Source organism: Salmo salar, chromosome ssa22 (genome assembly GCF_905237065.1).
Source record: "Salmo salar chromosome ssa22, Ssal_v3.1, whole genome shotgun sequence".
NCBI lineage: Eukaryota > Metazoa > Chordata > Actinopteri > Salmoniformes > Salmonidae > Salmo > Salmo salar.
In genome coordinates, this window is record NC_059463.1 from 6,878,537 (window position 1) to 6,906,131 (window position 27,595).

At 44.9% G+C, this 27,595-nt stretch overlaps 1 protein-coding gene across 5 annotated transcripts in view; it reads right to left on the reverse strand.

Annotated features, from left to right (window-relative positions):
* Nucleotides 1-8,671: 8,671 nt before the first annotated feature.
* LOC106582687 (kinesin-like protein KIF21B) overlaps nt 8,672-27,595 on the reverse strand; it is a 126,368-nt gene continuing 107,444 nt past the window's right edge. For 3 of the 5 annotated variants that reach the window (XM_045705847.1, XM_014165984.2, XM_045705846.1), the window contains 8 exons: nt 24,970-25,106; nt 24,572-24,752; nt 24,222-24,386; nt 23,887-24,004; nt 23,505-23,675; nt 22,251-22,450; nt 21,220-21,360; nt 8,672-14,626 (listed from right to left, as the gene is read on the reverse strand). In XM_045705847.1, the coding sequence (XP_045561803.1) occupies nt 21,261-21,360; nt 22,251-22,450; nt 23,505-23,675; nt 23,887-24,004; nt 24,222-24,386; nt 24,572-24,752; nt 24,970-25,106 (1,072 nt within the window). In that variant the 3' untranslated portion in view covers nt 8,672-14,626; nt 21,220-21,260. The remainder of the gene's footprint in view (nt 14,627-21,219; nt 21,361-22,250; nt 22,451-23,504; nt 23,676-23,886; nt 24,005-24,221; nt 24,387-24,571; nt 24,753-24,969; nt 25,107-27,595) is intronic. The other 2 variants (XM_014165985.2, XM_014165987.2) reach the window with 2 other exon arrangements.

A 27,595-nucleotide genomic window follows, 5' to 3' on the forward strand; every position in this document is an offset into this window, starting at 1 on the left:
AGAGCGGCATAGGCTAAAATGCAATAGATAGTCTAGAATACAGTATATATAAATGAGATGAGTAATGCAAGATATGTAAAAAATATTAAAAGTGGCATTATTAAAGTGACTAGTGTTCCATTTATTAAAGTGGCCAATGATTTCAAGTCTGTATGTAGGCAGCAGCCTCTCTGTGTTAGTGATGGCTGTTTAACAGTCTGACGGCCTTGAGATAGAAGATGTGTTTCAGTCTCTTGGTCCCAGCTTTGATGCACCTGTACTGACCTCACCTTCTGGATGGTAGCTGGGTGAACAGGCAGTGGCTCGGGTGGTTGTTGTCCTTGATGATCTTTTTGGCCTTCCTGTGACAACAGGGCTACAGGTGTCCTGGAGGGAAGGTAGTTTGCACCCAGTGATGCGTTGTGCAGACCGCATCACCCTCTGGAGAGCCCTGCGGATGTGGGCGGTGCAGTTAAGGTACCAGGCGGTGATAGAGCCCAACAGGATGCTCTCGATTGTAAATCTGTAAAAGTTTGTGAGGTTTTTAGGTGACAAGCCAAATTTCTTCAGGCTCCTGAGGTTGAAGAGGCGCTGTTGCGCCCTCTTCACCACACTGTCTGTGTGGGTAGACCATTTCAGTTTGTCAGGGATATGTATGCCGAGAACTTTAAAAAAAACTTTCCACCTTCTCCACTGCTGTCCCGTCAATGTGGACATGGGGTGCTCCCTCTGCTGTTTCCTGAAGTCCACGATCATCTCCTTTGTTTTGTTGACGTTGAGTGAGAGGTTATTTTCCTGACACCACACTCTGAGAGCCCTCACCTCCTCCCTGTAGGCTGTCGCGTCGTTGTTGGTAATCAAGCCTACAACTGTTGTGCCATCTGCAAACTTGAGGATTGAGTTGGAGGCGTGTATGGCCACGCAGTCCTGGGTGAACAGGGAGTACACCCTTGTGGGGCTCCAGTGTTGAGGATCAGCGAAGTGGAGATGTTGTTTCCTACCTTCACCACCTGGGGGGGGCGGCCCATCAGGAAGTCTAGGACCCAGTTGCACAGGGCGAGGTTGAGACCCAGGGCCTCAAGCTTAATGATGAGCTTGGAGAGTACAGTAACATGGTGTTGAATGCTGAGCTATAGTCAATGAAGAGCATTCTTACATAGGTATTCCTCTTGTCCAGATGGGATAGGGCAGTGTACAGTGTGATGGCGATTGCATCGTCTGTGGACCTTTTGGGGCAGTAATCAAATTGAATTGGGTCTAGGGTGACAGGTAAGGTGAAGTTGATATGATCCCTGAGTAGTCTCTAAAAGCCCTGCATGATGACAGAAGTGAGTTCTACAGGGCGATAGTCATTTAGTTCACTTACCTTTGCATTCTTGGGTACAGGAACAATGGTGGCCATATTGAAGCATGTGGGGACAGCAGACTGGGATTGGGAGAGATTGAATATGTCCGCAAACACACCAGACAGCTGGTCTGAGCAAGTTCTGAGGATGTGGCTAGGGATGCCGTTTGGGCCGGCAGCCTTGCGAGCATTAACACGTTTAGATGTCTTACTCACGTCGGTCACGGAGAGTCCACAGTCCTTGTTTGCGGGCCGCGTCGGTGGCACTGTATTATCCTCAAAGCGGGCAAAGAAGGGGTTTAGTTTGTCTGGAAGCAAGATGTCGGTGTCTGTGACGTGGCTGGTTTTCCTTTTGTAGTCCGTGATTGTCTGTAGACCCTGCCACGTCTGTCCCGTGTCTGAGCCGATGAATTGTGACTCCACTTTGTCTCTATACTGACATTTCGCTTGTTTGATTGCCTCGTGGAGGGAATAACTACACTGTTTGTATTTCGGCCATATTCCCAGTCGCCTTTCCATGGTTAAATGCGGTGGTTCACGCTTTCAGTTTTGCGTGAATGCCGCCATCTATCCACGGTTTCTGGTTAGGGTAGGTTTTAATAGTCACAGTGGGTACAACATCTTCTATACACTACCTTATAAACTCACTCACTGAATCAGCGTATACGTCGATGATATTCGCTGAGGCTACCCGGAACATATCCCAGTCCAGGTGATCAAAACAATCTTGAAGCGTGGATTCCGATTGGTCAGACCAGTGTTGAATTGTCCTTAGCTCAGGTATTTCCTGTTTGAGTTTCTGCCTATAGGAAGGGAGGAGCAAAATGGAGTCGTGGTCAGATTTGCCAAAATGAGGGCGGGGGAGGGCCTTGTATGCATCGCGGAAGATGGAGTAACAGTGGTCCAGTGTTTTTCCAACACGAGTGCTACAGTCGATATACTGATAGAATTTAGGTAGTATTGTTTTCAAATTTGCTTTGTTAAAATCACCAGCTACAATAAATGCAGCCCCAGGATATATGGTTTCCAGTTTGCATGAAGTCCAGTGAAGTTCCTTGAGGGCCATCTTGGTATCGACTTGAGGGAGGATATGCACGGCTGTGACAATAACCGAAGAGAATTCTCTTGGGAGATAATACGGTCAGCATTTGATTGTGAGGAATTCTAGCTCATGTGAACAAAAGGATGTGAGTTCCTGTATGTTGTTACAATTACACCATGAGTCGTTAATCATGAAACATACACACCCGCCCTTCTTCCCGGAGAGATGTTTATTCCTGTTGGCGTGATACACTGACAGTTGTGTTGTGACAAGGTAGATGGTCTTTTACCAAATAGGGCTAAGTCCATATTATTGCAAGAACAGCTCAAATAAGCAAAGGGAAACGGCAGTCCATCATTACTTTAACACATGAAGGTCACTCAACACAGAAAATGTCAAGAACTTTGGTAGGGGTGGTATACAGAAGAACTTTGAAAGTTTCTTCAAGTGCAGTCACAAAAACCATCAAACGCTGTGATGAAACTGGCTCACATGAGGACTTTCACAGGAAAGGAAGACCCAGAGTTACCTCTGCTGCAGAGAATAAGTTCACTAGAGTTACCAGCCTCAGAAATTGCAACCCAAATAAATGCTTCACAGAGTTCAAGTAACAGACATCTCAACATCAACTGTTCCCGAGGAGACTGCGTGAATCAGGCCTTCATGGTTGAATTGCTGCAAAGAAACAACTACTAAAAGGACACCAATAATAATAAGAAACTTGCTTGGGTCAAGAAACATGAGCAATGGACATTAGACCAGTGGAAATCTGTCCTTTGGTCTGATGAGTCCAAATTTGAGATTTTTGGTTCCAACCAGCGTGTCATTGTGAGATGCAAAGTAGGTGAACGGATGATCTCCGCATGTGTGGTTCCCACCGTGAAGCATGGAGGAGGAGGTGTGATGGTGCTTTGCTGGTGACACTGTGATTTATTTAGAATTCAAGGCATACCTACAGCATTCATGGCTACCACAGCATTCTGCAGCGATACGCCATCCCATCTGGTTTGCGCTTAGTGGGACTATCATTAGTTTTTCAACAGGACAATGACCCAACACACCTTCAGGTTGTGTAAGGGCTATTTGACAAAGAAGGAGAGTGATGGAGTGCTGCATCAGATGACCTGGCCTCCACAATTACCCGACCTCAACCCAATTGAGATGGTTTGGGATGAGTTGGACTGCAGAGTGAAGGAAAAGCAGCCAACAAGTGCTCTGCATACATGGGAACTACTTCAAGACTGTTAGAGAAGCATTCCAGGTGAAGAGAATGCCATGAATTGAGAGAATGCTGGTTGAGAGAATGCCATGAGTGTGCAAAGCTGTCATCAAGACAAAGGGTGGCTACTTTGAAGAATCTCAAATATAAAATACATTTTCATTTGTTTAACACTTTTTTGGTTACTATATGATTCCATAGTTTTGATGTCTTCACTATTATTCTGCAATGTAGAAAATAGTCAAAATAAAGAAAAACCCTTAAATGAGTAGGTGTGTCCAAAATTTGGACTGGTACTGTATATATTTTTTAACTCAAATACACATACAGTGCATTCGGAAAGTATTCAGACCCCTTTGATTTTTCCACATTTTGTTACGTTACAGCCTCATTTAAAAATGTATTTAAAAAAATGTTTGCCTCATTAATCTACACACAATACCCCATAATGACAAAGGAAAAACAGTTTTTTTTTTAAATCTTTGCAAATTTACATAACTCTTCAGACCCTTTACTCAGTACTTTGTTGAAGCACCTTTGGCAGCGATTATAGTCTCGAGTCTTCGTGGGTATGACGCTACAAGCTTGGCCCCCCATGTATTTGGGGAGTGTCTCCCATTCTTCTCTGCAGATCCTCTCAAGCTCTGTCAGGTTGGATGGGGAGCGTCGCTGCACAGCTATTTTCAGGTCTCTCCTGAGATGTTCGATCGGGTTCATGTCCGGGCTCTGGCTGGACTACTCAAGGACATTCAGAGACTTGTCCCGAAGCCACTTCTGTGTTGTCTTGGTTGTGTGCTTAGGGTTGTTGTCCTGTTGGAAGGTGAATCTTCGCCCCAGTCTGAGGTCCTGAGCGCTCTGGAGCAGGTTTTCATCAAGGATCTCTGTACTTTGCTCATTTCATCTTTCCCTCGATCCTGACTAGTCTCTCAGTCCCTGCCACTGAAAAACATCCCCACAGCATGATGCTGCCACCACCATGCTTCACCGTAGGGATGGTATTGGCCAGGTGATAAGCGGTGCCTCTTGGCGTTCAGGCCAAAGAGCTCAATCTTGGTTTCATCAGACCAGAGAATCTTGTTTCTCATGGTCTAAGAGTCCTTTAGGTTCCTTTTGGCAAACTCCAAGCGGGCTTTTACTGAGGAGTGGCTACCATCTGGCCACTCTACCATAAAGGCCTAATTGGTGGAGTGCTGCAGAGATGGTTGTCCTTCTTGAAGGTTCACCCATCTCCACAGAGAAACTCTGGAGCTCTATCAGAGTGACCATTGGGTTCTTGATCATCTCAATTCAATTCAATTTGCTTTATTGGCATGACGTAACAATGTACATATTGCCAAAGCTTATTTTGGATATTTACAATATGAAAATAATGAGAATCAAAATTGTCAACGGGACAACAGTAACAACAATAACCAAGGGTCAAAATAACCATACATTGAACAATAACAATAAGCATACAGTAGAGTACATGTGCAGGTTGATTGGTCTGTCAGACACTGTCCCTCAACTTATGGCAGGCAGGAATGTAGTGTGCTGCCAACCCACAGCTCTCTGCGTCCTCCCCCAACAGGACGGGTAGCCTACTCTCATCAGAGAAGTCTTTGAAACCTTGAATAAGGGTTTCAGATTTGGGGAAATGACACTAATTGTTTTATATTTTTCACATTTTGTCAGGAAATGCAGCTCTGTCTCAGGTTCTGCTGTTGTGCAGTGGTTGCACAGCCTTTCCTCTACAGGGAGCCAGGTTTGCCTGTGTCTACCCTTCTCAATGGCAAGGCTGTGCTCACGGAGCCTGTACTTTGTCAAGGTTTTTCTAAGGTTTTGATCAGTAACCATGGTCAAATAGTTAGCCACGGTGTACTGTCAATTTAGGATCAGATAGCACTGCATTTTGCTTTGTGTTTGTGCTTGTGTTTCCCAATAAGCAATGTAGTTTTGTTTTGACTGTGTTGTAATTTGGTTTATTCTGATTGATTGGATGTTCTGGTCCTGAGGCTTCAGTGTGTTAGTAGAACAGGTTTGTGAACTCAGCCCCAGGACCAGCTGGATGAGGGGACTCTTTTCTTTGCTCAGCTCTTGGCATTGCAGGGCTTGGTAATGATATGAGGGGGTCACTGTATTTTAGATGTTTCCAAAAATTAATAGCTATTTTTTTGAGTTTTTATTCATAGTGGATATTGGCCTAATTCTTCCCTGCATGCATTGTTTGCAGTTTTCCTCTAGACATGTAGGAGAATCTTACAGAACTCTGCATGCAGGGTTTCAATGGGGTGTTTGTCCCATTTGATGAAATCTTGTTTTGCAAGTGGACCCCACACCTCACTGCCATAAAGTGCAATTGATTCAATGACATATTCAAATAGTTTAGCCAAATTTTAATAGGTATTTCAAATTTAATTAGCTTTTTAATGGCGTAGAATGCCCTGCGTGCTTTCTCTCTCAGTTCATTCACTGCCTCATTAAGGTGTCCAGTTGAGCTTATTTTTAAACCTAAGTAATTGTAGTGTATGCAGTACTCTACACATTTCGTCCAATTGAGAACTTTAGTCTAATTCCCTGAGATCTGGATCTTCTTTGGAAAATCATTATTTTAGTATTTTTGGGGTTTACTGCCAGGGCCCAGGTCTGGCAGTACTGCTCTAGCAGGTCCAGGCGCTCCTGCATCTTCTCTGGAAAATCATTATTTTGGTATTTTTGGGGTTTACTGCCAGGGCCCAGGTCTGGCAGTACTGCTCTAGCAGGTCCAGGCTCTGCTGCATCTCCCTGACCAAGGCCCTTCTCCCCGATTGCTCAGTTTGGCCCAAGCGGCCAGCTCTAGGAAGAGTCTTGGTGGATCCAAACCTTTTCCATTTACTGTGTACTTGCGGACCTTCAATGCTGCAGACATTTTGTGGTTCCCTTCACTAGATCTGTGCCTCGACAATGCTGTCTTGGAGCTCTATAGACAATTATTTCGACCTCATGGCTTGGTTTTTGCTCTGACATGCACTGTCAACTGTGGGACCTTATGTAGGCCGGTGTGTGCCTTTCCAAATCATGTCCAATCAATTGAATGTACCACAGGTGGACTACAATCTCAAGGATGATCAATGGGAACAGGATGCACCGGAGTTCAATTTCGAGTCTCATAGCAAACGGTCTGAATACTTATAGGATGTTTTATATGTTTTTTTTATTTTTAATACATTTGCAAACATTTCTAAAAGCCTGTTATCGCTTTGTCATTAAGAGGTATTGTGTGCAGACTGATGAGTGAACAAAAAATATTTTATCCATAAGGCCGTAACGTAACAAAATGTTGAAAAAGTCAAGGGGTCTGAATACTATCCGAATGCACCGGAAGTATTTAAAAGACAAATACTTAAATAAGCATGTATTTGAACCCAGGTCTGATCATTATGACTGCATGAAGAGAACGTCTGATCCTCAGTACTTCAAACATGAAATCAAGTTTTCACAGTGCCGTAAGAGAGTTGACTTTTTTATCTTTTCTGCTCAACAGTTAATTCACCGGTATCCTTCTTATTTGGCTCATTGTGTGAACACACAATGTGTAAACCACACGCATACAGAGTGATTAAGCCAAAATTCAAAGAGAGGAATACTGTAGGACACGCCCATGTTATTCTGCGGCTATGCTCGGCCTTTGTTCTCTGCATAAGCCCATGCAGATGTACGGTATGCGTCTATAAGACTGACTGTGTTTGATGATGTATTAAAGTCCCTCTGTGAACTCCCACTGTCCTTCTGCTCTCTATCAATCTATCTGCCATGGTTTCTCTCCCTCTGTCTCTTTAGACTCTCTCTCGCTCTCTCTCTTTCTCACTTTCTGCCTTTCGCTCCCTCTCTTTCACTCGGTCATTCCTTTTCCTCGCACCCCTGCCCTCCATCTCTGTGGTTGTCCATGTGGCTTACAGGACTTATCAGTACAGTGGTGGTAGTGGTGGTTGTACAGAGAGTTCATGTGGTTCTCTCTCTCTTTAGTCTCTCGCTTTATAGTTCCTTTCTGCTTTCAAATGAACTCCCTCCACTCCACCACAGAGTACCTCCTGTCTCCTCTCAAGGCTAAGGTGTGTACAGTACTCTCTCTGTTCTCCATCTTCCATTCCATCAACCCTTCTCTCCACCCCCCCTGTTCTATTACTCTCCCTGTAACCCTCTCTATCCTCCTCTACCCCCTTTCAACTCATCATTTAGTTATACCACCCTGGATCTCTTTATCTCCCTATCCCCTTTTTTATTCCATATTCCATCCCATTATCCCTCTCTATCTCTTTTCCATCCCCCTTTCTGCGTCATAAAACGATCAGTCTTTATCCTCCATCTCCAAACCCCCTCAGACCCAGGGGAGGAGGACAGGACAGAAAGTCAGCTGAGAGAGAAAGGCATTCAGAGCTTTCTGACTACTCCAACAAGCTAACTGCACTGAAAGACCAAGACTGTACACATCTCCTGCTGTTACCTGCTCAAAAAGGGCAACACTTCCAGAGAGAATTGGTATGTATAGCCTACTAGTCAACGACCAATGCGATGTTCAAGGTCGCCAAGGGGTTACTCTGATTACAGTGCTATTTTGGGGATGTAGAGAGCTGATCTGTAATTCATCTGCTCTATGCATTATATTTCTATGTCTGGCTTCGTAAAAGGTTAACAGGAGAAACGTGAGAGTGCAAACAATAGACCCAGGGCTCTATTCAATCCGACGTTCAGCGTTACAGTGTGATTGAAATGTAAAGGAAATGTTTCCGCGTTAGTGGAGACCGCATTCGCGGGAAGCTCAGCATGTCGGCTCAATCGGAAATTACCTTTACATTTCTATCGCACGATCTGTAACGCTTCAACAATACAGATTGAATAAAAGCCCTTAGAAAAAGTTGGTGAAATAGTTAGGAAGTATTAGGCAATTGGTAAGGTAAAACAAAGTCTGGGGAAAACTTGAAGGCTTGCATTTACAATATTATAAAGCTGGAATTCGAAATAGTTGTACAAACAAAGTTAGGGTGTATTGGGTAACTGGGGAGAAGGATATTAAAGTAATTAGAAAGAGATTGACAGACCAAGAAATTGGACTAGACCCGACAGAGTGCAATTATAAAAATGTGTTCAAATTTTTAATGTATTATTGATGGAAGGGAAAAGAGACAAAGAGGGAGTGTGTGTGTGTGCGCGTCTGAAACAGTATGAAGTGGTTTCCTCCTACACTCCAGCTGTAATGGCTGCCGTACATCACTGCGACAGACCCTCAAGTGGAGCACCCTCGACAAGCTCAGGAAATGAAGATGCGACTGGATGGTGCGAGTCTCTCTCTCTCTCTCTCAGAATGAGAAGGGGCACAATCTATCGTGATTAGACTCCCAAGTTATTTGTTAGATCCTATCAGTGTTGGTCCAGAGGAATACAGTAACGTGTTCTCATCCACCCACATCTGTTGTATCTCACCGCAGAGCTGCTTTGTTTCCACAAACTGACAGCTGACTGCATGAAAAGACAATTAGTCACTCAACTGAAGTTTACTTCAAAAAGACAACTTTCAAGACTGACGATTTGAGTACTTCTGAGACCACTGATTTTATTCTTTGAAGTTTTTTTATTTAATTGAAGGAACGATTTATTGATCCATCATTAAATAATAAATCTACTTACAGTTTTTGTCAAATGTCAAGGTATTTTACATTGTATTTGGTCACATGCACATTGTAAGAAAAAGAAACACAATATTATCTGTACAAACACTTACAGTAGTCCGTAGGGGGAGGAGCCTGTGAAATAAAAAAAGGCACCTGGTATGACATTTGACCCTGGTTCACAGATACCACCAGAGACATGCTACTGTCCACTTTGCCTGTGAAGCAGAACTAGAGAGAAACAGAGCTGACAAAGGACACCATCACTCTGTGTGATCTCTATTGGGTGTACTTCTGAGCAGCCACTCAAAATATTAGACATATCAGCTCGGTCAGTGTTTGATTAGGCCTAGATATCAGAACATATTAGAACTTTCTTACAATGTATCTTTAGTAGACAAGGTGTTTCCCAGAGCCTTCGTTAGCAACGTGGCTCTTGAAAATCTTTGCACAGCTACGAGTGATCCAGACCACTCGTATGGCAGCCAAAGTGCGTCGTCAGACGCTTTTTTGCCCTTCCTCGTCACTTTATTCACAGACCATTTCTGCTAAAAATAGAATGTTAAGGCTATCTGTCAGACTGTGACTGCAGATAACTTCAGAATGAATTTCACTACAAATACAAAAGTTGCCGAAGTATTTGCAATTGTTACTAACAAGTTGAGGATAAAGTGATGCTTCAAAATGAAAACCGGGATGAGTGCATTAAAACATACATAGGCCTACATATACTATTTAAATCATATTGACATGCATTTCATGTTCAATCAATTGAGTTCTTTTTTGCGACTAGGATACTGTCTGTCATTTTTACTTCAATGTTTTTCATGATGTGCGAAATGATGTGGTCAATCTGTAATTTTGCGCATTATTTTTGATTTTGCTATCTCTATACCCTATTTGCAGACATAATTGGTCATATCTGTCTAGGAGCTGATCCTTCATCAGTACTGTGGAATAATTATAATGTTAAGGTAACATTTGAATGGGAGAAATCTGATCCGAGAGCAGCGCTGCTTTTCTTTCAATCCTATCAATATCGACACACGGTCTAACAACATACTCTCTACTTGCTCGTTTGGGAAACAACTCTTTAAAAGTCGGTTCGTAAATAACGATGCATCTGGTACGATCATCGTAATGCTTAAGTTACATCGCAACTGGGAAACGAGGCCCAGCTCTGTTCAGCGTTTGATTAGGCCTAAACGCTCTGAGCGCACAGCACAGCAGCCCGGGAAGTAGATATCAAGTGAGGTGAAAGGTTCAGTACGTCGCAGATAGAAATCTAACAAATAAAGCTGACAAAACCAATCCCATACCATGACAGACATTCATATCCGTTCTACATTTAAGTCATTTTAGCAGACGCTAAATACACGTGTATCTGAATGCTCTGTAACGTTGAAGCCTTTTGAACGCCGCTGGAGTAAGGCTGAGACTGGTTACAGCTTTTGTACAGAACACGTAGAGGACACGTCAAGGTTCTCTGTACCAATTCTATGTGCCCTGTAAGGCAGCAGAAAGCAGAGGCGACCGGCAGAGACATGGAGCCTACGTGGTGCTGATAGGCTGAGTGGTTCATTTTCTAATTAGGTGAAAGGTTAACATCGGGTAGATATACAGACGGTCACATCTGCACGCTGGGTAGGAAAGTCCGTCGTCTTTTTGTCGGGGCGTCGGATAACCAGCAAAGTCAATAACTGCGCCCAAATCTCCCCTCCGATAGATAGTATAATACACCTGTATACAGGTGGTTCAGCCAACAGAGAGGTACTGATGGAGACGAGAGAAGAAGCCTAGGAATCTATAGCGAGTGGACATGGCTGTCAGACATGCTCGGTCAGTAGCAGCACTTCCAACTGGAGACAAGAGGGACTCTAACTTGGCTGTGTGGTTAACCCTTTGAGATTAGGAGGTGAGAATTTTGATCGTTCTCGTCGGCGTCCTGTTCCGGAATTAAAACGGCGCCTTTGCGATGTCATCAATTGGAACATTCGGTAACACTTTCTTTCGGATAGGCCGTCTGTAGATGATCAGTAACATTTCAACCAACTATCTAGTAGCCCTAACCCTTAACCTAACCCAAAATGAACCCTTACCCTTGTTCTAAACCTAACCTTAGCAAGCAGTTGCCGGTCAACAGATTATTTGTTGATGGTATGACCACAGATGGACTATCCGCACTATCCAAATAAAGTGTGCCTGAACATTCGATTGGATTATGAACTCTGCCCATGGTTCTGAGGCTTCCTCCTCTCCTACCATCACTACCGCTATGATCACGCAGCTCTGTTCTACAGCGTATGCACAAGCAGGGGGCACCTTGAAAAGCGCCTTTAAGTACTACAGAGCTTCCTCGAACAGCTACTGCGAAACACACCGAGCGAAGGAGTAGAAAGGCTGATCCTGGAACAGTCAGCAGAGTAGAGCACCACATAGTTAGCTAGCTATAGGTGATTGGCACAGCTGTGGGTGTTCCAACATCCTTCATGTTAAGCCTGGTCTTCCAAGGGACATGATAGAGGATTTGGAAAATACAATATAAAAAAGGGAGTCAACAACAACAACAACAAAAATGCATGATAGTTTGACGTTATTAAAGAAGTCGTAAAAGTTGATAGAGATTACATAGATGTTCCTCTATGACAAAGGAACACCGATTGTACCTTAAACACATTCAAATGGCTTTAAAAACAAGGCGTTAAGGGCTACATACAGAGATGATAAAACTGGATCTGTGTATAGTATAAACTCCCTCGACCTTCAACTCAAACCTAAACCTAGGTTCAGAATAACATGATTGCTTCATCTTATGTCTCTCTTTATCAAACTATTTACATCAAGTTAGCAGCATCAACATGTCTTGTAAGAGAGACAACATTGATTCAGTCTTCAAAGACAGCTCTACAAAGACATGATTTGAGATTCTCGTTGCAGTAGATTTCATTTGGGATACTTTCTTTTGCTATATTGGACCACCGATCCCTTCCTCTAATGTAACCCATTTGATCACAGTACACTACACACGTTTCGAAGTCTTTACCTGATAAAGTGCACTCAATAACAACTAGGTATATTCACAGGAGAAGAAATGCTGTGAGTTACACATGGCTCAGTCGCTCACTAGGCATCTGAAAATGTTTCCGATCTGCAGGGAGGAGGGTGAGAATTTCACCATTTCTCCGGAATGTTCTATGTTGTGACATCATCAGTGGGAATTGATTAGAATGTCCCCTTCTAAAAGGGTTAGAAGGAGGGAAGATTCTCTGATCACCAGTGCCTGGAGATAGTGGTTAGCCACATGAGTGAGTGTGTGTGTGTGTGTGTGTGTATGTGTGTGTGTGTGTGTGTGTGTGTGTGGGAGGGAGGGTTAGAAGACAAATATGTTTAACTTAGCAGACAGTAAATCTCAGAGCTGAAGGAAGCCAAGCCCTGCCAGGCAAGATGGATAACCTAAAAGCATGTGTGTGTATGAAGCCAGGCATCGCCCCCACACTACCCCAAAGGCACACACACAGCAGGGAAGGGTTCCGTCTTTAAAACTACTGAACGGAAGAAATAAAAGATCTGGTAAAGCATGCGTCCCAAATGGCACCCTATTCCCTATATAGCTCGCTACTTTTGACGGGGGCCCATAGGACTCTGGTCAAAAGTAGTGCACTATGTAGGGAATAGGGTGCCAATAGGGAGGCATCGCTCTTCTCCTGTCCTGACCTACTTAATCAGACTTTTGCCCATCATGCAGCATAACTCATCACCACCTGCTAACACAGCAGCCAATTAGCCTGGCTAGCATTACCATCCCTCCCACCACTGTCGCTGTGGTGCAGAACTAGAGCTATATTGGTGTCCGCAGTTACAGTTATCATCAGTTCAGACCTTGGCTCAAATACTATTTGAAATTCCAAATAGTTTACCTGTGCTTGATTGAGTGTGCCTGGCATCACGGGCCGCGTCTGGCAAATCCAGGCAGGCTAGAAGAAATGCTGATAAATATTTGAAAGATTTCAAATAGTATTCAAACCAGTGGAGGCTGCTGAGGGGATTTACAGCTCATAATAACGGCTGGATCGGTACGAATGCAATGGCATCAAACCATGTGTTTGATGTATTCGATACCATTCCACCTATTCCGCTCCAGCCATTACCATGAGCCAGTCCCCCACAATCACGGGGCCACCAACCTCCTGTGATTCAAACCCAGTTTGCAGAAGCTACAACAAGTTACAACAGCTAACAAGATCAGAATGGAGTCGCACAGCATACCAGGCTCACAGGGTGAGAGGAGAGGAGAGGATGAGATGGTGATTTTCAGGGTGCTCATTGAAGTGTTGAGAGCCTCAGTGAGAGAGAGGGTGAGCCCCAACTGGCACTCTAATCCCTGGTCAAAAGTAGTGCACTTTATAGGAAGTAGGGTGCCATTTGGGACGCAGCCAGTCTCAGGCTATATAAAGGCAGGAGAGATAATGATCTGGAACTGTGGCACCTGTGGAGCTACCGCTGTCTGGTGGGGTTGGTGTGTCTGTGTGAATAATACTATTATTCCTGCACACCCACCCTGATAAGACAGCAGTGTGTGTTTGTGCGTGTGTATGTTCCCCCAGGACTGGTGTTAGTAGTGATGTTATTATTGCTAGGCTCTCAGACTCAGCAGCCTGCAGCCAAGGTAGAGGCCACAGAAAACCCATCCATAGAGATGAAGAGGCAGGGAATCACAAAGGGCTGAAATGAACTCTCAACAAACTGTCCAGTGGCTTCAACATACATACTGTATGTATACTGAACAACTCACTCTCTCAGCCCCTTTTGCTGTAAATGAATTCCAGTTGGTTCATCTCAGCCAGTAGACAATCAAACACAGACAGCCCTGAAGATAGAAACAGTCTTTAGTTGGCTCAGAAATTGTGTTCTCCAAGGGTTAGTTCACTTCTGGGAGAACTTCATTTCATTGAATGAGTAATAAATAGGAGAGTAGATGAATCAGTCAGTAGCTGTGTCTATGAACATCCTGCTTTTTGTCCTCACACAGCCATTATCTGGCACAATAAAGGTTTTATCTTGTCCAAATCCCATCACACCTCAATTGCACTTACAGTTGGATTGGCAGTAGAAACAAGAAAAGGCTAAAACTCTCAAACTTCCCATTTTGCCTTTCAGTTCAAGACACACTCCTCATAAGGATCTTTCCGGAGGAGACTAAACTTTGCGACGACGCGTCATCCACACTTTGGTCGTCCCCGGTTATGGTTGGTAACCATGACGTCCTGCCGCGTCACACCCGATTGGTTGAGGTGAGAGGGTCAGGGGTGAAGGCCCTCAGTAAAGATGGCCACCGGTAATGATGTTACAATAACGCTCCGACCGAACGTCACCTCTTCTTCCCCACCTTTGCTGACCAGATCTTCACTGTCATATCACTAGAAAGAGAGGGAGGGAGAGAGAGAGACAGAGGGATGGCAGGGTAGAGAGATGGAGAGAGACAGAGAGAAATAGAGTGGGGGTGGGGAGATGAAGGGGGAGAAAGAGAGAGAGCGGACCAAGGGGACACAGAGAATGAGAGAAACATTGAGAGGGAAGGAGAGCAGAAGGAGAATACCAAGAGAGAGGTAGGGAGAGACCGAGGAATACAAGGGGGGAGGAAAAGAACAAGAGCAAGAGGCGGAGAGAGAGGAGGGAGAGAGAAGAAAAGAGGGACTCAATTGCTAGCGTCTTCAAACAGTTCCATTGTGACTCCCACACAGCACCAGAGAGACAAGACATCAAAACCTACAGTTCACAGAAAGATGACACACACACACACACACACACACACACACGCTACCCCCTACTCCTTCACCAATTACGGAGCACAAAGGAATCAGCTCCAAAATAGACATCAAACATCATCCTCCTCTGTGACACACAACCTCCCCTCAAGATAGAGCAAACACCACAACCCTCATCCCTCTGTCCCTCTTTATTTCTTCCTCTATAATTCTCTATTCTTCTCTCCCCTCTCTCAAACACCATATGTCCCCTCTTATACCCCCTCCCTCTCCGTCCCTCGCCCCATCTCCCTCCTATTCATCTCTTCCCGCCCCCCTCTCTCTGATCAACAGAGCTCCAATTGAAGTTTGCAAAATACTATAATTGCATTAGGAAGTTAAGAGAATCAACGCATCTTCTCTGCTGTTCTGTTCTCGTTTCACTGTTAAGAAACTCCCAGCTCAGTTGACAATTTACTCTTTATCTCCTCTCCATTCACGACCTGCCGAGCACTACCTCCTAACTGCTGTCATGTAAGCGTGTGTCTGCCGAGCTAACTGCTGTCTTAATACCCAGGATAACACTCCCTCTCCCTCCCCAATCCCTCCTAACATCAGGCTGCTAGCTGGGCTCACAGAGGTGTGTTGCAGAGACCCCGTGTTACTGTAGCATTAGTGGAAAATAGTAGGATGATTGACATGGATGATGTTGGAGAGGAAGGGTGTGTGTGTGTGTGCATGCGCGCGCTCGTGTGTGTTTGTGTCTGCTTGTGTGTGTGTGTGCACATGCATCTGTATGTGTGTGTACTGTAGGTAGGACCCAATTAAAATAAATTATTGTTAGTGTTACGTGCACTCTTACAAATAAAGGTGCAAGTTGGAACCAAATAAGGTTCTTGAGAGCGATGCCATAGGGGAACCATTTTAGGGTCTATGAAGAACCATATAAAAATCCCAAACCAGAATGTTTCGGCCTTCCAGGCCTGGAATTGATAGGTCCTGCTGTAGGGCTATAAGCCTTATTTGCATTTTTCCCAGGTCAACTTTCGAGTATTTACCAGTACCACACATGACTGTGTTTGCTATTGACAGAGACATGGTTGTTGCATTTATTAATTTTCAGCCCTATGGACTGCACCAAGTGAGATCCTAAGCGAATATGTGATCATAAAAAATATATATATATTTAACACAATACCATACGTAGTTCATAAGGCCTTATTTTGTGGGCCTAGTTTTACCCTAATACAGGGGCCTGAAACTCATATACATCACTTTGACCCAAAACCACACCCATCATTATCAAATTTCCCAGCATGCTCTATTGCAGGCAGATTTTTAGAATTGTTTGTTTCAATATCTATGTTTGTGCATGTACATTGAGCGATTACTCTAATGCTACACAAAGATAAACATACAATTTTCAAAATGAATCCAATCAGTTGGTTAGATTTTTTGCACCTGTTACAGAAATGTTTGTTCCAGTTTAAATGCAGGTCAGGGGTAAGCAACTAGATTCGGCCGTGGCCCGATTGTCGTCAGGGTGGATGGTCTAGTGGCCGGAAATTAATTTGAGTAATATTATTAACACAGCAAAATGATCACAACTAAACCCAAAAAGAGATTTTATTTAAAATATGCCATATAGCATACGCTTTTATCCAAAGCAACTTAGTCGTGCATGCATACATTTTACGTAATGGTGGTCGTGAGTATCTATCCCACTATCAGGACCATGCTCTACCAACTGAGCTACAGAGGACCACACAGGACCAACTGTTGGGTATTTGAAAATAATAATAAGTTCATACCTTGATTACATTGAGACACGATCACATAAATGTCGTTGGCGACCCCTTAGGTAGTTTCCTCATAATGTGACTTGCAGGTAGGGTTGCAAAATGTTGGTAACTTTCCTAAAATTCCCAGGTTCTCCAGAAATCTTGGTTGAAAGCTTCCTAGAAACGGAACCAGGAAATCCAAAATCCTTTCAAAGAGGATTTTTGGAAAATCTGTTAATTTTGGAAAAGTCACTGGAATGGCCTGAGGTATGAACTGGGCTACAATTATGCACTTATAAATAAAAAGGTACAAAGGATGACCTTACAAGGTACCATTATAGTAACAAGTGTTTGTACCCCTTTAGGACAAATCAAAACCTATTTTTCTGAAAGTGCAATACAAGGCCTGCAAGTCACACTATACTGGCTTGCAAAATGATGTGTAATTCCTATTGGAAGTCAGCCAAAATTAGGATATACAACAGTTAGGGTATTTATTCACCTGCAACCTGCTACCTGCATTCAGAATGAGTGCCTGGGTTAGGAACATTGTAAAGAGACTACCTAAGGCATTTAAACTGGAACAAACATTTCAGTAATGGGTGCAAAAAAGTAAGTATTGGATTAGTTTAGAAAAATGTAAGTTATTTATCTTTGTGTAGCATGAGATTAATCAATCAAGCAATGTACAGGCACAAACATAGATATTCAAAAAAATACAATGCATTCGGAAAGTATTCAGACCCTTGACTTTTTCCACATTTTGTTACATTACAGCCTTATTCGAAAATGATACAATTTTATTTTCTCACCAATCTACACAGGAAGCATAGGAACTGAGAAGAGGTCTGTGGTCACCACCTGCCGAACCACTCCTTTATTGGGGGTGTCTTGCTAATTGCCTATAATTTCCACCTGTTGTCTATTCCATTTGCACAACAGCATGTGAAATTTATTGTCAATCAGTGTTGCTTCCTAAGTGGACAGTTTGATTTCACATAAGTGTGATTGATTTGGAGTTACATTGTGTTGTTTAAGTGTTCCCTTTATTTTTTTGAGCAGTATATATATATATATATATATATATATATATATATATATATCACACATATACACACACACATATACACACACATATACACACACATATACACACATACATACCTACATTTTTTTTCACCTTTATTTAACCAGGTAGGCTAGTTGAGAACAAGTTCTCATTTACAACTGCGACCTGGCCAAGATAAAGCAAAGCAGTTCGACACATACAACAACACAGAGTTACACATGGAATAAACAAACATACAGTCAATCATACAGTAGAAAAAGTCTATATAAAAACTGAAATATCACATTTACATAAGTCTTCAGACCCTTTACGCAGAACTTTGTTGAAGCACCTTTGGCAGCGATTACAGCCTTGAGTCTTCTTGGGTATGATGCTACATGCTTGGCACACCTGTATTTGGGGAGTTTCTCCCATTCTTCTCTGCATATCCTCTCATATCCTGTCAGGTTGAACGGGGAGCGTCGCTGCACAGCTATTTTCAGGTCTTTCCAGAGATGTTCAAGTCCGGGCTCTATCTGGGCCACTCAAGGACATTCAGAGACTTATCCCGAAGCCACTCCTCCGTTTTCTTGGCTGTGTGCTTAGGGTCGTTGTCCTGTTGGAAGGTGAACCTTCGCCATAGTATGAGGTCCTGAGCGTTCTGGAGCAGGTTTTCATCAAAGATTTCTCTGTACTTTGCACCGTTCATATTTCCCTCGATCCTGGCTAGTCTCCCAGTCCCTGCCACTGAAAAACATCCCCACAGCATGTAGCTGCAACCACCATGCTCCACCATAGGGATGGTGCCAGGTTTCATCAGACCAGAGAATCTTGTTTCTCATGGTCTGAGAGTCCTTTAGGTACCTTTTGGAAAACTCCAAGCAGGCTGTCATGTGCCTTTTACTGAGGAGTGGCTTCCGTTTGGCCACTCTACCATAAATGCCTGATTGGTGGAGTGCTGCAGAAATAGATGTCCTTCTGGGAGGTTCTCCCATCTCCACAGAGGAACTCTAGAGCTCTGTCAGAGTGACCATCGGGTTCTTGGTCACGTCCCTGACCAAAGCCCTTCTCCCTCGATTGCTTAGTTTGGCCGGGTGGCCAGCTCCGGGGGGAGTATTGGTAGTTCCAAACTTCTTCCATTTAAGAATAATGGAGGCCACTGTGTTCTTGGGGACCTTCAATGCTGCAGAAATGTTTTGATACCCTTCCCCAGATCTGTGACACAATCCTGTTTCGGAGATCTACGGACAATTCCTTCTACCTCATGGCTTGATTTTTGCTCTGACATGCACTGTCACCTGTGGGACGTTATCATATCCAATCAATTGAATTTACCACAGGTGGACTCCAATCAAGTTATAGATACATCTCAAGGATGATCAATGGAAACAAGATGCACCTGATCTCAATTTCGAGTCGTATAGCAAAGGGTCTGAATACTTGTGAAAATAAGGTATTTCTGTTTTTCATTTTTAATACATATATTTTCGGCTTTGTCATTCTGGGGTATTGTGAGTAGATTGACGAGGGGAAAAAAAGCAATTTAATCAATTTTAGAATAAGGCTGTAACATAACAAAATGTGGAAAAAGTCAAGGGGTCTGAATCCTTTCCGAATGCACTCTATATATACACATAAATATTCTAACAAACATTTCAAAAAATTGTACCTGCAATAGAGCATGCTGGGAAATATGATAATGATGGGCGTGGTTTTGGTTCAATGTGATGTATATGAGTTTCAGGCCCCTGTATTAGGATAAAACTAGGCCCACAAAATAAGGCCTTATGAACTACGTATGGTATTGTGTTAATTACTCTTATTGTGTAACTGCTAAACTGCTTTCTGACTGTACTGCATGATTGTAGATAGCTATTAGAACTAACGTGTTAGTAAACCCGCTATGTTGACTATGACGTGACAACGATGTAGGCTGTGTCTAGCGGTTAGCGGTCATGATATGAAGGTTTGGCTTGGAAAGCTTTTTTCGCTTGGTCAGAGACAGCTGATTTGTTGTGCACTGAAGTCCACAAGTGAAGGAAATAGGTGAGGGGAGGAGAGCGCGTAGATAGATGCGAGAAGGAATTATATATACAATGAGCAAAGTGATCACGCTGTTTTCATGTGGTTTCTTAAACGGAAGCAACCGGAATGAAACGGGGATAAAACCACCTAAATATGCCCAACAGAAATTCACATTTGCAACTGTTGGACTAATGATTACTCGCTAGATCAGCTAGATGCAGGCAAGAGTGTGCAAGGCGGTATTGAATGTGTCACTGTCTGTCCATGTGTCACTGTCTGTCACCTTGATTACTCAAGATTCTCTACATTGTAAACTTTTATTCATAGGCTAGGTTGTAGCAACCTCATGATGGATACAGGGAAAATACGAGTATCATGTAGTAGCCTGAACCTTTTGATGTTACATTGAGCTGGGTGAATGGAATATGAATGACAGTCATCCAATATGCTGTAATAGAAATAAGGCCATGCTCATGAAAAAAAAAGAATACTCCCTCATCTTAAATGGCACCGACTGCCACTGGGGCAATTAGCGAGATGAAGAGAGGGAGAAAATAAAAAAGAACAAGAGAAAGAGGGCTCTAGAGAGATGAAGACAGGGGACGGAGAGAAGAAGACAGGGGACGGAGAGAAGAAGACAGGGGACGGAGAGAAGAAGAGAGGGGACGGAGAGATGAAGACAGGGGACGGAGAGAAGAAGAGAGGGGACGGAGAGAAGAAGAGAGGGGACGGAGAGAAGAAGACAGGGGACGGAGAGAAGAAGAGAGGGGACGGAGAGAAGAAGAGAGGGGACGGAGAGAAGAAGAGAGGGGACGGAGAGATGAAGACAGGGGACGGAGAGATGAAGACAGGGGACGGAGAGAAGAAGAGAGGGGACGGAGAGAAGAAGAGAGGGGACGGAGAGAAGAAGAGAGGGGACGGAGAGATGAAGACAGGGGACGGAGAGAAGAAGAGAGGGGACGGAGAGAAGAAGAGAGGGGACGGAGAGAAGAAGAGAGGGGACGGAGAGAAGAAGAGAGGGGACGGAGAGATGAAGACAGGGGACGGAGAGAAGAAGAGAGGGGACGGAGAGAAGAAGAGAGGGGACGGAGAGAAGAAGAGAGGGGACGGAGAGATGAAGAGAGGGGACGGAGAGAAGAAGAGAGGGGACGGAGAGAAGAAGAGAGGGGACGGAGAGAAGAAGAGAGGGGACGGAGAGAAGAAGAGAGGGGACGGAGAGAAGAAGACAGGGGACGGAGAGAAGAAGAGAGGGGACGGAGAGATGAAGACAGGGGACGGAGAGAAGAAGACAGGGGACGGAGAGAAGAAGAGAGGGGACGGAGAGAAGAAGACAGGGGACGGAGAGAAGAAGAGAGGGGACGGAGAGATGAAAAGAATCAGAAAGAGAAAGCAACGCAAATGAGTGAAAGTACCAGAGGAGAGCAGAAGCGGGGTTGTGAGTCGGAGTGAAGGCTCATGGGAGGCTTGTGGCACGACCCTTGATAGCCAGAACCCGTCGAGGTAGACAGGGGGTCAGACCTGGGACATAACTCCATAACTTCACCCTGCAGTCACTGTGGCAGGGCAGGATGAGGAGGAGAGGGGAGGAGAAGCGGACAAAATACAGAAGGTGAGAGAGAGGTAGGAGAAGGAAGAGAGGGGAAAAGGAGAGGTTAAAGCGGGTTAGTACAAGATGAAGATAAGGTACTAGTTTAGTAAAGGTGTATTCAGATGGATCAGGGAGGGCATTAAGCATGAAAAGTGCAAGGCGTTGGTGGAAAGAGGTAGGTACAGGGAGGACAGAGACTATTGGGCGTGCGAAGCAGATCCACGCAAACCCCTCTCAATCTACAATCCTAGTGATGTAGGACGTGTACTTCACCGCCGTACCATATGGTCCTGTCAGTCTGCTAAAGTTTTCCATGCAATGCTGGGAAGAAGAAAGACATACTGCACATGCCAATGATACGCCTGGTCGCACGCATCAGCTGAGCTCTACCAAGCGAGTGACTAGTTGTGTACGGCTGAGTGATATCAGAAAGATTTATCCTCGACAAGGAAGACGAATGCCTCATGCACCAGTCAATGTTCCGCGGTGCACTCGACAACATTTTCTTGTTAGTCATAGCATCTTCCCAGAAAGAATGTGCTGTTCTGGAGTAACTTTTTCTAATTGCTTTGCTGCAGTAAGGTATGTCATTAATGTGACCAACTCTCTAGCAGGGCGATGCATAAACACCAAGTATATTAACAATCATCTAACAATAACCCATGTAATGAAATACATTAGTGAATTATGCCCCTGATAGTGCAGTTACATCCACTGAAAGCCCCCAACTACCGTATTTACTTTACCCTTCCAGTGGCGTAACACCATACCTGGATATGAAGTGAAAAATACATCTCGGAGAAAGGTTAGAATAAGTTACAATATGGTTCTAATCATGTTTTAGTCATGTTTTACCTGGAAGCGGTGAAGATGTGCCGTGAGTTGGTGCAGATGGCATTGATGGGGCTCTCATGACCCTTGACCTCTCCTATGGGGGTGAAGTTATCAACGTTCCACACCTTCAGCATGCCTCCCCGACACGCACTCAGCAACATGGGTCGACCTGGCACGTACGCCAGCGCGCACACCCAGTCCTTATGGGCGTTGGGGATTTGCTGTGGAGGAGGTGGGGACACACAGTCACAGAAGTAGTGTTTGGAGTTCCAACGTTGACTGTGTATCAGTGTACACGATCCTCTATGGCTAAACTGGGCACAGATATCCTTTCCACAGAGGCTTACTGTGGGTGTTTGACTAAGATTACCCACCATTCAAGAGGATTTATAAAGCTTTTACCGGATACTTACATGAACGCACGGACGCCTACACGGACACACACCAGACCTGGGTTTAAATACTATTTAGGGTACGTCAAATACTTTCAAAGACAATGTTGGAAGTATTTTGATTAACACAAGTAGTTAAATATGGGAATGCATTTGGAAATACACTCAGAAAGTACTGTCATGTATTTAAAAATACTCAAATACACAGGCAAGTGTATATTCCAATACAAATATTTAAATAATCCAATGCATTTTAACCCAGGTCTGTTCAGTCATTGAAATAATGTTTTTCCAATAGAAGTAGTTGATTCAGGAAACATTATTTGAAAATACACCAAAGTTATCTCAATAAACAAACGATCAAAGTAAGTATTCCCTAACCCTACTCAGTAGCTATCGACATACTTGTCCACCCTGCTCTACAATGCTGACTATTCTCTCATGGCAAATTAAAAATTGGATGACACAGTACTAACTTGTCCCTCAGAGCTAACACTTTGGCTGCATCATATTCCTTATATAGTGCACTACTATGGACCCTGGCCCTAGTAGGGTATCGATTGGGTTGTAGCCCTTTGGGCTGCGCCGGTAAAGACATGGCTTTTTACCTCACAGGATTCACTCCTGCCACTGTAGGCTGGCCACATTGTAGACAGATAACCCTTCATCAACACGCATGTACAGTAGCAGTACGTTCCTTTTTCCCAATACCGCCAGTATTGCCATCACCGTCCCTCTCCACTCATAGACAAAAAGGCTATTCTGTGGAAAGGGTTCTACATGGAACCAAAAAGGTTCCTTCAAAGGGTTCTCCTATGGGGACGGCAGAAGAACCCTTTTAGGTTCTAGATGGCACCTTTTTTTTTTTTATCTAAGAGTGTACCTGTGTGAGTTCTTGGTTCTCCAGGTCCCACTTCTTGATGCCGTTGTCTCGTGACGCGCTGAACAGAACGTCTCCCTGGATGGCCAGACACTCGATGCCGTCATAGTGCGGAGGCTCAAAGTTGTGGGCGGGGCCTAAATTACCCAGCATGCCCTCTGCCACGTCAAACACCTGACACAAAAAACAGGACAGCAGTCAGAAAACATGACCAAACAGACAAACATGGTTGCACACTCCAACAGGAATCCACAACAGGAAGTATGCCAGTTCACACCTCAAGAGAAGGGTAGATAATCAGGATGTAGCCTGCGTAATGGGGTACAATGTGTGTGTGTGTGTGTGTGTGTGTGTGTGCCACTGCGTGTAGCCGTGTGTCCAGTACCTTGACATAGTGGTCCTTGGAGCCAGTGATGACCTGGTCTTTGCCCGGTAGAGACTGTCCTACAGTGAGACACATCACTGAGCCTATATGACCTGTCAGCTTCCCTAATGCCATCATCCTAGAGAACGGAAGGGCAGAGGGAGAGAAGGAGAGAAAGAGGGGAGGGAGAATGAGAAAAAGACAGGGAGAGAGAGGAGAGAGTTTTTTTTATTGCTAGAAAACCTTTACAGGCACAGCTAATGTACGTACATACAAAGCTAAATCAACGCCAAAAGTAAAAATACATTGCTGCATAGCAGTGGTTACAATGCTAAAAACCAGTGTCCTTCTGTTACCTGTTGAGGTCCCAGGTACGTACGGTGTTACCAGCAGCAGCATAGAGGACAGAGCCAGAGGGGTTGAGAGCTATCTGGTTGATCTGGTATTCACCCTGTGCCACCGTGATGGTACGGGTGGTGGTGCCCACACACGCATCCCCCGATACCACCTGGCCTGAAGACCTGGAGAGAGATAGAGGAGAGAGGAGAGAGAGATCTTGAGATTGAGTTTTAGTAAACATGTAAACATTGGTTCATTCAGCTTGGCCGTAAACGTGTCTGGACCGTTACAGAGTAGCACCGACTGATCAGTGAGGGTGGTTAAGGTGAGCTGTGATTGGTGGAAAGATGCACAGCGAGCCACTCACGTGAGGGTGCGGACACACTTTGCAGAGTCTCGTATGTCCCAGACCTTGATGTAGGAGGTGGAGACAGAGAATACTAGGCAGGAGGAAGAACAGTATTTGACTGAGACCACGTTATTGGGGTGCCCTTTCAGCGTGACGATTTCCTGTCCCGTCACCAGGTTCCACATCTTACACGTCCGGTCTGACGAGAAACGAGAGAGAGAAGAGACGGGTCAAAAACATGAACATCTAAAACTGGCAGCCCTACCACTTGGTTCTCTATAAAGGGATGGGACTGGAGCTATGAATGCGAGGACTGATAGTCCATGAGGTTAACATGATAGCTTTAACCAATTTATGTTTGTTTCCAAAGACAAAAAAGGCATCCCATGGTCCTAGGTAGGACATTGTTGTTGTACCTTTGGATCCAGTGAAGAGCAGTTCATCTGTAGCATCCACACAGAGGACAGGTTTAGAGTGTCCCTCTGCTATGGCTGAACACTGGAGGGGCGCCGTCCGTCCCCCCTTCACTCCCCCCGTGGGAGTGATCACACCCCTGAGGGAGACACACACACACCGTCACACACACAAACACTAACACACAGGCCACTAACCCCGCACAGACACAAAACATCTCATACACACAAGTCCGCAATACACACTTCATCGAATATGAAAAGATAGGCTCCACACCTCAATGAACGAACACACAGAACACACCCAAATGCGCAACACACACTTAGAAAATCCAGCCAGGCCTAAAGGAGCACAGCTCTATCATGCCCCCTGCTGGAGATATAGGTATAACCACTCCCTCCCATTCCCTCCCTCTCTGTACCCACCCGTTCCTCTCCATCGCTCTCTTTTGTGGAAGCTCAATTAGAGAGCCTGGTCTAAAACCATCCATCTCCTGGCTGGCAGTGGCAAAAAAAAACTCTCCCTCAGAAATAACGAGCCTCTTCCTCCCTTTTTCCTTTGTCTCTCCATCCCTCTCTCTCTCTCTTTAGTCTAGCTCTTTCTTGCCATCCCTCCCTCTCCCTCTACCCCTATCCCTCTTTTTCTTTCCTTCATCATCCCTCTCTCCCTCTAGCCCTATCCCTCGTTTTCTTTCCTTCATCATCCCTCTCTGTCTCTCTACCTCTGTCTGTCTGTCTGTCTGTCTCTCTACCTCTGTCTGTCTGTCTGTCTGTCTGTCTGTCTGTCTGTCTCTCTACCTCTGTCTGTCTGTCTGTCTGTCTGTCTGTCTGTCTCTCTGTCTACGTGTCTGTCTGTCTGTCTCTCTGTCTACGTGTCTGTCTGTCTGTCTCTCTGTCTACGTGTCTGTCTGTCTGTCTCTCTGTCTACGTGTCTGTCTGTCTGTCTGTCTGTCTCTGTGTGTCTACGTGTCTGTCTGTCTGTCTGTCTGTCTGTCTGTCTCTCTGTGTGTCTACGTGTCTCTCTGTCTGTCTCTCTCTGTGTCTACGTCTCTCTCTCTGTGTCTCGTCTCTCTCTCTCTCTGTGTCTACGTCTCTCTCTCTCTCTCTGTGTCTACGTCTCTCTCTCTCTCTGTGTCTACGTCTCTCTCTCTCTCTGTGTCTACGTCTCTCTCTCTCGTGTCTATCGTCTCTCTCTCTCTGTGTCTACGTCTCTCTCTCTCTCGTGTCTACGTCTCTCTCTCTCTCTGTGTCTACGTCTCTCTCTCTCTCTCTGTGTCTACGTCTCTCTCTCTCTCTCTCTGTGTCTACGTCTCTCTCTCTCTCTCTGTGTCTACGTCTCTCTCTCTCTGTGTCTACGTCTCTCTCTCTCTCTCTGTGTCTACGTCTCTCTCTCTCTCTCTGTGTCTACGTCTCTCTCTCTCTCTGTGTCTACGTCTCTCTCTCTCTCTGTGTCTACGTCTCTCTCTCTCTCTGTGTCTACGTCTCTCTCTCTCTCTGTGTCTACGTCTCTCTCTCTCTCTGTGTCTACGTCTCTCTCTCTCTCTCTCTCTCTCTCTCTCTGTGTCTACGTCTCTCTCTCTCTCTCTCTCTCTACCTCTCTCTCTCTCTGTGTCTATGTCTCTCTCTACCTCTCTGTGTCTACCTCTCTGTGTCTACGTCTCTCTCTACCTCTCTGTGTCTACGTCTCTCTCTACCTCTCTGTGTCTACCTCTCTGTGTCTACGTCTCTCTCTACCTCTCTGTGTCTACCTCTCTGTGTCTACGTCTCTCTCTACCTCTCTGTGTCTACGTCTCTCTCTACCTCTCTGTGTCTACCTCTCTGTGTCTACGTCTCTCTCTACCTCTCTGTGTCTACCTCTCTGTGTCTACCTCTACCTCTCTGTGTCTACCTCTCTGTGTCTACCTCTCTCTCTCCCTCTCTCCCTCTCTCCCTCCCTCCCTCCCTCTTTAATTTCTCGCTGCCAGGACAAGAGTCCCAGAGCACTCGGGGGGAGCCGGCCAAGTGAGACACAGGGATGGATGGAAAGAGAGAGAGAGAAAGGGGGGGAACTAGAGAGAGAGAGAGCGACAGGAGTGAGTGGGGATAAAGGGACCAGTGATTAAAGGCAAATATGGGACAGATCTGTCTCCCTGGACCCCTCAAACACACACACACACACACACACACACACACACACACTCTTCGCTTTGTCCCATAGGGCTATATTTTCCCCTCCCTCCCTATGTATAGCAGTGGCGTGATTTGTGCTGGTAAAGCAGGTGAACAGCATGTCACGGCTGCTAGACCAGCCTGGGCCAATCACAGTGATGCGAGAAAGAGAAGCTGCATGCATGTCAGCTATAGTCTCACAAACGCAAATGAATTGAAACACAAAACAACCCCCCAAAAAATACCTACAGAAACACAGTGCAGTTCATTCAAATGATAGAGAACGGCGGCGGTTCACGGCGCCGAAGAAGAAGCAGAACTCAACGACAGCCCGGCAACAGCCAACTCAAAAAAACAACAACAACTTGTGGCATCTACAGTACATGCAACATCTCCACCAATCAAGAGTGAGCTGAGCTCGTGGTCCTTGCCCTTGCGAGCCAATCCCAGTTCAGTGTTCAGGCGAAGGCAGAGGCTTCTG